General features: G+C 27.9%; 1 protein-coding gene across 1 annotated transcript; it reads right to left on the bottom strand.

The window, feature by feature from the left end:
• Positions 1-355: 355 nt before the first annotated feature.
• On the bottom strand, positions 356-8,924 carry LOC100568901 (rac GTPase-activating protein 1-like). Its single transcript, XM_003245579.4, has 11 exons — positions 8,558-8,924; positions 5,402-5,604; positions 5,126-5,252; positions 4,404-4,549; positions 4,049-4,190; positions 3,863-3,983; positions 3,653-3,773; positions 3,239-3,591; positions 3,045-3,171; positions 578-726; positions 356-513 (listed from the first exon to the last, which is right to left on the bottom strand). The coding sequence occupies exons 1-11, from the start codon at positions 8,643-8,645 to the stop codon at positions 450-452; spliced, it is 1,641 nt and encodes a 546-aa protein (XP_003245627.3). The 5' UTR covers positions 8,646-8,924; the 3' UTR covers positions 356-449.
• Positions 8,925-11,341: the final 2,417 nt, after the last annotated feature.

Genomic DNA, 11,341 nt, shown 5'->3' on the forward strand with positions numbered 1-11,341 from the left:
GAAAAATACTTATCAAAAATCTATTTCAAAACTACACAAATATGCATAAAAGATAAAAATAAAAATAAAAAAATCCAATGTAAAAACAATTCAAAATGTTAATTTATCAGATGATATTTATTTGACAATTTAATAAATAGTTAGAAATAACTCTGGTACCATAATATATAATTGTTAAAACAATATGAATCAAAATATACTTGCACCAGAAACTAGATAGTATTTAATTTAATAAATACAGCAATTCATAATTATCAAATTTAAAAAAAAAAAATCATTAGGTACTTAGGTAAAGGAATACAAATAACAATTTGTAAAATAAAAATTATATACAAATTAACTGTTTAGTGTTCAAGTCAAGTTATAAAAATAAATGTTTTAAATTAATTCACATCACATATACTTAAACATTAATATATTTGAATCATTGTCTTGATTCAATGCTTGATTTAAAATTCAACTTCTTTTGCAATTTTCTTTTTCTTTTGAGAGTCTAATATCTGTCTTTTTAGTCTGTCCAAAAATAAAATGAAATAATAAAATAGTAATATTAATAATAACTTTTTCACTGCCTTACCCGGAAGAAAAGAATCGATTAAATGAGCCAGGTGATTGAGGTTGATTTTTGATTGGAGTGCTGTATAACGGTTCATCAGAAGCAATGCTTTTAGTTTTTAAAGAACCAAGCCAAAAATCATAAGGCAGCATGAGCAGTTCTCTTATTACCTAAATTAAATAATATCTATTATAATCTATACTAATATTATAAAGCTGAAGAGTTTGTATGGTTGAACACACTAATCTCAGGAACTACTGGTTCGAATTGAAACAATTATTTTTAAGTTGGATTGACCATTTATTGGCTATAATTAAGACTAGATACAGGGATAGCAAATAAGTGGCAAGCGTGCAAAGGTTGGCACGCATGAGATTTTCAATGGCACTCGAAAAACTTGCATTTGTCCATATATATTTATACTAATAATATATATTTCACAACGACGTATAGTTATCTTATCTTTTAGATTCTGAGCGGAGCGAGGAAGCTATTGGTTTTACAATGGTGTTTATTTTTTTTTTTTTATATCCTGTATACAAAATTTATACCAGAAGGAGTGCTTCGATTTCAACATATTATAGTACCTTATCTTTTAGCGAATTGGATCAAGATGGTATTTTAGAGAGGTCTTTTTCGATTTTCTCAATAGTTATTAAATCCCACGGGAAAAACCACGGAAAAATTATGAAAAAACGCTAAAAATGGGATTTTAATTCCTAATGCTTTGTTTATCACCATATAAATGAATAAAAAAATATAATATTATAATATTAATTTAGCTTACATGACAAAATAAATAATAACAATATGAAATATCCAGAATGATTAACTGTATCTGTTCAGAATCGTATTTCTTATACAATGATATTATATCATTGAATTCAAGTCTAATACAATCCATTATACAATGACTCACTTGTAATCTACTGTACAGCAAAGCGACATCCACTTACCTGCTTTTTTTTTTTTTTATTTAATAGCCTTTAGTACAGAACTATGATGTTAACTGAGAATATGATACTATTTTATTGTGCAATAATGTATGCTGGCTAGCCGGGCTTATCATTAGACAGATTTGTAAATTGTTTGGACGAAATTGGCCAATTTTTACATGATAATAAGACTGAATTTAAAGAACTTTAAAATACAGAGTGGCTAACAAAATTTATGTTTTTCACAGTTGTAACATTACATTTAAACACTTTTGAATAAAAAGTTATAAGGACGCGGGAAACCAATAAAAGTCATGTTTGGATTAATAAAAGGCTTTGAAATTAAAATAGATATGTTTATTAACGATGTCAGATTTGGAAAATTTCTATACTTCCCAAAGTAAAAAAAATGTTAGGTGAAGTAGACATTTTTAACAAACCAATTGGGATTTCATCTATGGATTTTCAAATATTCTTGGTCTGATTAAAATACAGTTTTAACAAAGATTTCATGATTTTAAAAAAAATTGTCTCAATTTATTCGATTTGCAAGATTTGATAATTACTTTCTTAATTGGATGGAATTAGAAAATTTACAAATGCAGTTAATCGATTTGCAAACTTATCTAATTTGGACAAGTAAATTTGTGAATATTTGTATAGAAGAATTAGAACGTCATCGAATACATAACGAAGAAACAGATTGCGGTGTTGACAACATAATTTTAGAAGTATGGAATAATATTCCAGAAAATTTTTCGTCCGTTAAAAAATTGGCAATTTCATTGTTAACAATTTTCTCTTCAACTTATACTTGCGAAAGTCTCTTTTCAGTATTAAATCTTACACATTCAAAGGCTAGGAACAGATTAACGGAAGAAGATTCGGCAGCATGACGTATTGCCTTGCAATCAACATCATATCAACCAGATATAAAAAACCTTTCAACCAATATGAAGCAAAAGATTTCTAACAAACAATAATAATTTAATATTTTTTTTTCACATTATTTACAGTTTTACATAATTTTCTACATTATAATCATTAATTTTTAATTTATATTTTGTATTTGTATTTTTCTGCTTTAATAAAAATAATTATGGCACGGCAAAAAATGTTTTTTTTTTTAATAATATCATAAATTGGCACGTTGAAAAAATCCTATTTACCATCCCTGCTATTTAACATCACGCTACGACCATTAGGAGCCCGGAGAGTAGCTCAAACAGGGATTTTGAGATTTACAATGGAAATTTCTATTTATAAATGGTTACTATTAGATCAGGTATAAGTATGCATCATATCGAATTTTGCACAAGGTGGCATTCATTGCTAATGTCCACGATCTGACATATTCGGATTGTCTACCAGGGTCGCTGAGTTGTACTTACTGCAGCAAGTTACATCCAAAAAGAGTTGAACAATTACAGTTTTTTTAAAAGTTGTCATTTTGTACCGGCCGGAATCAGCTGTACATTATAATATTTGATTTACTTACAATTATTTGTTAGTATTTAAAATTAAAAACATTAGTGAAATACTTGGTTACTTACTTCAAAAACAATTTCAAATTGAGTATGCAATTCATCTAAGGAAGTACTCGTAACACCAACAATTGTAGGTCCAAAAACAATTGCTAGACATTTATAATCCATATTGCATTTTGATGAACTAGCAACCCTAAAAAAAGGTGAAATTTGATTATTTTTTGAAAAATAAGCATTTATAATTAATTATAAGAATATACTTTTGCAAATGAATAATGAGAAAGGAAAGTATGTTACGATTAGTATGTGGCAATTCAGATACAACTTGACGAAGTGACTTTGAAACATCATTTTTATTTTTTATTGCATCAGTAAACTTTGATAAATCACTTGGAGATATAAGATTATTTTTTTGCATACGAATTAAGTCTTTCAGATAACTGCATAATACATGGATGTCTATATCGTTTAAATTCGGTAAGCCTTTACAAAATTTGTCTCTTAAACTTTTTACTTCTTTATCAGAACCAGACACCCTGTATAATCCAATAGTATCTAATCCTCTTCTTTCGATTTCGCTAATGCAGTGAACAATGAAAGGTGGGACACCACACTGCCGGTAAAAATTATTTATTATAATAAAGAAAATAATATAAGAATACAAAATTACCGACATTTAAAGCATGGATTTTTAGTTCATCAATTGTACATATAGTAGGTATAAAATCTTTACATTCCAGATGAGTTACAATTTTACAATCTAGACATTTAACCATATAATTGCTAAACTTGATTCTGAAAACAATTTTTTAGTTGTAGTATTAAATAAAAATCAATTATTGATTACTGATTAATTATGAAAACAGTAGATTTTTTTAACAAACTTTTCATGACAGTGGCCACACATTTCTGGAATGACAATAATTTTTTGAACAAAATTATGTTTTTTTTCAGTTATATTATTTTCTGTTTCAGAATCACTGGTAGACAATAGCTCTACAGAATCTATAGATAAATAGACAATTATTTATGTTTATTATACACCGTTTAAAAATAAATTGAATGTTTACCACTCGATGATGATATTAATGCAACTTCTGAAGTTTGTTTTGGATACGTTTCTATAACAGATTTAGCATTTACACTACCCAAGTCCATGGTTAAAATAGTTGTAGCAATAATTTGTTTGTTAGTAGTATCCACGTTTTGAATCTAAAATAATAAAAAAATAAAAATTATTAATTTTTCAATAAAAGAAAAAAACATGATAATAAACGTGTAATAGTTGAAACTATAAAATATGTTGCCAACCAAATAAAAATTGATAATATGCAAATAAAATTAATTTTCAACTAGGTTTTTACTGTTAAGAGAAATATCCATTAAAAAATGCCTCAATATAGATAATTAGACATTTTTAATTACCGAACATTTTTTTGTGTTCAAGTTATTGAAAACATTTCTTGCAGAATGCTTTTTTATGAGTGTAGAATTTTGTTTGGGATTTTTCAATAATTGTTCATATGAACTATCTTCAGAATTACTATACCTAATATCTGATAACGAAGAACCTAAAAAATATAAACATGTTGTAATCAACTAAATTATCAAATCAACCATAATATGCTATGTTAAATTTATTAGTATTCTTAATAGGCATAGTCATAGACTTTATGTTAAGAGGACACTACACCCGTATTACTTGTCTCCGTCTTACTAACTCAAACATACCAAAGTGTACGTTCCAAATAATCTGGGTTTTTTAATACATTTTAATTTTAAAATGAGTTATAATCATTTAAAAAAAATTGTAAATTATGTAGGCCATTTTAAAATTTATTCTAAGTGTCTAAATTCGTTAATAGGTCAATCCACTCTAAAATTAAACATAACAGAGTTAAATGGATTATTCAGAACGTACAACGTGCTACAATATGTGTTTGTAAGACAGCAACAACAACACGTGTAGCATGCTATTAACAATTAATTTAATTTAATAATTTAAAAAATGTTCAATTACATATAAAATGATACAATAATACAAGTTTATTAATTAGTGAATAATTTTTAATTTAAAATACTACCATAAAGGTACCATAACAGTAACTTGTTTTTCAAAGTTAACTACTAAATATTTACTAGTTTACCAATGTTATTTAATGTCTCTTTTTCATCCAACTGTACACGATCAGAATGATTTATGAGTGAATTATGTGATTTTTCTACAATATCTTGTTTCTTACGAATACTGTATAATTGTTCTAATTGAGATTTCTAAAACAAAAAAAGTGATATCAAGATACATCAAATTTGTGTAACGGTAAAATTTATATTTATTTACAAAATCCACCACTCTACTTCCTTGTGCTGGCTACATAAAAAATAATATAGGCTGCCATAAAAAAAGCTTATGTATTATTTACCATGGTTTCTTTTTCAAATACAAGTTTTTCTTTTTCTGCTTGAACTTCATCTAATAAACGAGCAGAAGTTATAAGTTTATAATTCAATTTAGAACATGCATCCTGAACTTTTTCTAGGTTTCTCTTGATAATATCTTTATCAGCTTCGCTTTGATTGATTCTGTTTGTTAATTGATCGATGGCTTTTAATTGTAGCATGTACTCTATAAAAATAATTCATCTAATAATTTCAAATATTATAACGGTTGTAGGCAAGTACTGAAAATTAGCTTGTAGATCTATATTCATCTTGTAAATTTGCATATTTAGTATAAATTACAAAAATTAATAAAAATTAAAAATTAATATAAATAATGAATGTGTACAATATAAATCTTATTTAATTTTTAATGATTTAAGTAAAAATTTTTTTCAAAATTTTAAATATATTTGACAGGTAGGTATTTATACTTTTATTAATCAATTATTTTAAACTCAGGTTGGTTGCAAAGTTTATAAAAGTTGGAATTTAAAAAGAAATTCATAAAGTTTCAAGTAGAACCTTAAATATTATAAATAAGACAGATTTTGGATGACACTTTTAGGAGGTAATTTTATTTTTTAGTTTTTATAAATATTTTAGGTGTTCATTAGCTAAAGTATAGCTACAATTTGGTTTGCTAGAGTAGTTATTATGTATGAGTGCAGTGCTTTAGAATTACACAAATATTAAGATTGAAATCATCAAAATTCTATAAATATATGATTGGGTACCTACTTTCTGAATTAGATACAATAAAATATTCAAAAAAGATTTTAAGACAAGATCCACGATTCACAAGATGCAGAGTAAATTTAATTGTAGGTACACTGATACACTGATACAGTTTTGATATTTTCTGGAACATCCATAATTGTATTGCAGGAGCGGACCTATCCCCTATTAGCTATTTGAATTTTGAATCCCACCGTGTGTTGTATTCACAAATAAATTTTCCTAATTTCCTGAATAATGTTTTGTCGTTTTTAAATTTAATTATTCTTAATTCATATTGTTACATTATTGTAAGACCACATATTTTATATTTTAGTATATTTTATAATTTGAATAAAAATGCTGATAAAAACCAATGCTTTGCATCCAAACGTAAAATTTTTAGATAATTAATAATTTAACACTTACCTTTTGTTATTTATGTTATTCAATTATAATTTATGTATATTAATTATGCCTACCTATAATGTAAATTATAATTTTATTTACATGATAAATTACTATTGAGTTATATTATATATTGAGGTTCTTCAGAAATAAAAAGATAAAAACTTTAAAGTTTGTATAGGAAATTCCAAATATTTTTTACTCATTAGTGATTTTTTTTTTTTTAATGATGGATAACTAAATACTATAAATAGTAAATGGTCAATACTGTTTTATTGACCACTATAAAGAGTAAAAACAATTTTGATACCTATATAGCTTTGTATAGTGCTTGTACGCCACAGAAGGAAAATATAATTTTGTACCTACTGGTTGACGATTAATAATATAAAAGAAATATACCTATTGATAGCAGCATAGCGCATAAGGTGTACATCAAAGTTACACAATTATAAATTTGAATTTGTTTCTATTCACCCTATTTCATGGTACTTAATTATGATTAATTAATTATTATAAATAACTTCCATAAAAAGATATCAGTGTTTGGAAAGAACGTCGTTCATGAATGTACGTTCACGCATTCACGTTCATATAATATAGTGAACGTCACTCGTTTTTTCAAATAGAATGTGAACGTGAACAATGTTTATATTTTTAATGAACTTGATCGATTTTCAAAACGTTCAATTTATTTAACATTTAATAAATATATTTATAAGATATATTAATTACCTAATTACAGGTAATATAATAATATTGTCCATTATAATTACACTGTAATAGTGTATAAGATTAGACCTTAGACAATATGTCAATATAACTGCAGTTCCGGCACCACCGTCGATGTCACAAATAAAAAGACCTTAAACAATGGTTTATGGGCGATGGGCCGCTTGAAAAAAATTCCCGGGCCACTCTACATGAGCCAGTCCACCCCTGTTGTATTGTATTACTCTAATAATTAAAGTCAATAGTTTATAACTAGGTAGTTCTAAAAAAGTTATGGGACACCAGCATAAAAATATTCTTTCCTATGTAACTAAAATTGTACGGGATTGCATTTAAACATAAAACTATGTTATAAAAGGCTAATGTTACATAGTAAAATTACCAGGGCTGTCCTAAGGCCGAGGAGAACGGGGCCCATACCCTAAGTGTCCTAAATGTTTTTTTTAAATACAACAATTTACATATTATATTTTAAAAAAACTTTCAATTTTTATTTTACAATATTTATTATTAATTAAATGAAATCAAGTACAAATTACTTGTACAGTAGGTATACAGTATGGTAATTAAAGTATATTCACTTAAAGTCTTCTATATAATGTAATAAACAATTGAAGACCTGGGAGCAACAACAAGACATCTTTAATTATTACAATTGTTTGAGTTTTGTATAAGTAGTATCCAAGGTAGTATCCAGTGAAAAATTGTCAAAATCAAATTTGTATGATCTCAATACCAAAAAAATAAAATTTGATGATGTCTAATTATTTATATTACTTATATTATTCACAAATAGGTATATACATACTTATAATTAATTAAATATATTTAGTGTAACAACAAGTCATCTCAGTTTATAATATGATATCTCTGTATTTAACAACCCAATGTTTTTGGTTGTTGCACCGAACAACGCATTTTTTTTTCTTAATAATGTCCAATTATTATAACAACTAATTTTAACTAAAATATGGAGATGTCTAGTTGTAGCTCTAAGGTCTTGAAAATATATTATATTATTATTGTTATCAAATCTTAAAATTGTTAGGTGAGCTCAGAGGTACTGGTAGAGGTTAGTTACAAATAAAATAATTTATGTATGTTTCGGTACATTTTTTTATACGCTCCGCCAAAAGGCCTATACCACCGACCCCACAAATTACGGGGACGGCTCTGAAGATTGCGATTGCTTTCTGTTTGTTGTCGCGAAGCATCGAAAATGGGCTTCGCAATTTCTAACTAGGTGGGGTAATATTAGTACTCATACCTACAATACAACTCACCTCTCTCGGTCGCCGTGTCCAAATACCTGAGTGCGCTGTTCACGAACACATCGTACTGGAAAGCTAGCGATTTGCTGTGTTCCTCCATATTGTACGGTACTGTGTGTTATTATAATATCGTGCAGTCACGGCGCTGTGATCGTCGACCGAGAACGATCTATCGAAATCGAGCCAGGACGAGTCGGTAGGTACCTACCGCGCTAATACCGAATACTGTACCACTATGAATACGCCATACGGGACCGGCGGATGATAACAAACGTCGACACAGATCACGGATTTCTACGATACAGTGTTGTACAGAAGTCTGCGACATAGATGGCCCTTGTAGAACGTACCGAGGACCGTACCGTTAGGGTCAGTTGTACCGTCTACGGTTAAACTATGATTGAGCTTAATCAGCTGATAACAGATATATTTTAACCGGGCAAATTCGGCCTATTAAACTCCGGTTAACTTTAATCAGAGATGGTACAACTGGCGCAGATCAAGCGCAGGCAAGTAAAAAAAAAAAAAGAGGTCGCGACACGGCGGCGGTGTATTACGCGGCGGTCCCCGTCAAAAAAACTGGCGGCTGATTTTAGCGCTCCTTGAGGTGTTTTTTTTTTTTTAAAGCCATTATAAAAAAACCTTTATAACCTAACCTTTTATAGTAGCAGATAGCCCTAACAAAAATACGCCGCCGGGGGTGCTGAAATCAGCAGCCAGTTTTCGTGACGCGGATTTTTTTTTTTTTTATAGTGATGGCCTATGGGCGGTGTGCACTATCGAGTTATAACCATCGAACTATCCGATAGCTTTGGACCATCTAATTATTCGATTATTTTATACGCTCGATAGTCAAAACTAGTTCGTGTGCAACTACCGAAAGAAAACTATCGAGTGTATTGCTCGATAATTTTTCAAAAAAGTCGATGGTTAATAATATTCAATCGAAAGGTCACTCGGTTGTTTTTTAAACTATCGAATGACAATCGATTGTACAAACTATTCGATAGTGCCCATCACTATAATATTATAATATTACATGAGACGGCCAACTGGTACTTGACCTGTATAATGATTTTACGAAAAACGGTCCGAACTCTCTGTAGCCTAATGAACTGGTTAACTCAAAATTTACACGGGTTAGTCAGTATATTATGCTACGAAGATGAGAGGTACTTTAATAAATTCAAAATCGATCGGAGGATTTATACCAGTGGTGCCCAACCCGAGGCCCGCGAAGGTATTCTATGTGGCCCGTTACGAATTTTCTTAAATAAAAACTATTTTAAAAATTTATGAAAAAATTTTTAAATTATTTATTTTCATATATTATTTTTATTTAAATTTATGAATTCGTTTAAATAATTATTCCAAAAAATACAATTATAATAACAATAATAAAACTTTCACGACACGTAAGACAAACGGCTTTTCCATTAATTTCAATGAAAAAGTAATTTATAGACCATTTTTAATTAAAAATTCGGCAATCATCATTATATTGGCGTTTTTTTCTGTCTGACATTTTCATACGGAAACTTTACAATTAAATATCGATATCACCCGTGTACCTACTAAAATAACGTACTAATCAAACTGTGTACCTACAATGTGTACCTCAATTCATAATCTTTTCAATAGACAATAAAAGATAAGAAAACAAGTCCAATATATAAGATTATTTTTGTACTTTTATACTTTGTGGCCCGCTTGAAGATATTTGCTTACCAAAGTGGCCCGCCAAAGGAAAAAGGTTGGGCATCACTGATTTATACAGTCTGAGTAGTAGATATGCAAAAGTATATCACCATAGTTATTAATCGAAAGGCTATTTTTTTTAACAATTCAACAATATATTATATTAAAAAATGATAATATTATGTTGTACTAGTAGCTTTAGAGAAATTGAAATTGTGTACAAAGGATAATAGGTCTATTATAATATGTTTTAAAGAGAAGATAGCTATGGTAATAATTCAAATACTAGTCGGTATTGAAAAAAATGTATATAGCTGTCACAGTAAAAATAAAACTTTGGCCTTACATTAGTAGGAAATTATTTTGGAACTAATATTAATAAAACCTGCAAGAAATACTTCAGACTAAATAGTATACTATTATAATATATTCTATTTAACATGAGTGCTGTTTCTTCATATATAAAATAAGTATAAGAGTCCACGAATCAGTAAACAGAACACATTCTACCTATATAATATTAATTGCAAAAAAGTTTTTCTAACTATATAAATAACTATATAATAAATTAAGCTACTGGGATTAATTTTTGTAAATGTTTAAATAACAGTTATTTATTATTATTAATGGTAATATTCAAATCATAAATTATAAGATCTTTATACCTACATGATCGTTTTACAACATTATGTAAAGTTTAACATAAATGAGCTTTTGACTTAATATCATAGTAATATTATATTTATTAAGTACAATTTAATGTATGTATAAATAGGTAGTTACGAAATTATTTATTTTTTACTTTAAACAATCTAAAATGGGATCAGATATTCAATTTCATTTTTTTTTCTAATTTAATCAGTAATTTAGGAAAATATTTATATTACATTTTGTATAGATCAGGTTAGGTTATATAAACTATACGTATATTTTAGATACTGAGTGGAGCTATGAGAGTGTTAATTTTACAATGATGTGTGTGTTTTTTTTTAATTGTTGTAACTGTCATCATCACTATTTTGGGCTGTAACTGCTTCGATTTTCTTCAACAGTATGTCATTATCTTGTTAGATGGGAAAGTGAATCTAGTTGGTGTAT

This window comes from Acyrthosiphon pisum, chromosome X, assembly GCF_005508785.2.
Source record: "Acyrthosiphon pisum isolate AL4f chromosome X, pea_aphid_22Mar2018_4r6ur, whole genome shotgun sequence".
Classification (NCBI taxonomy): domain Eukaryota; kingdom Metazoa; phylum Arthropoda; class Insecta; order Hemiptera; family Aphididae; genus Acyrthosiphon; species Acyrthosiphon pisum.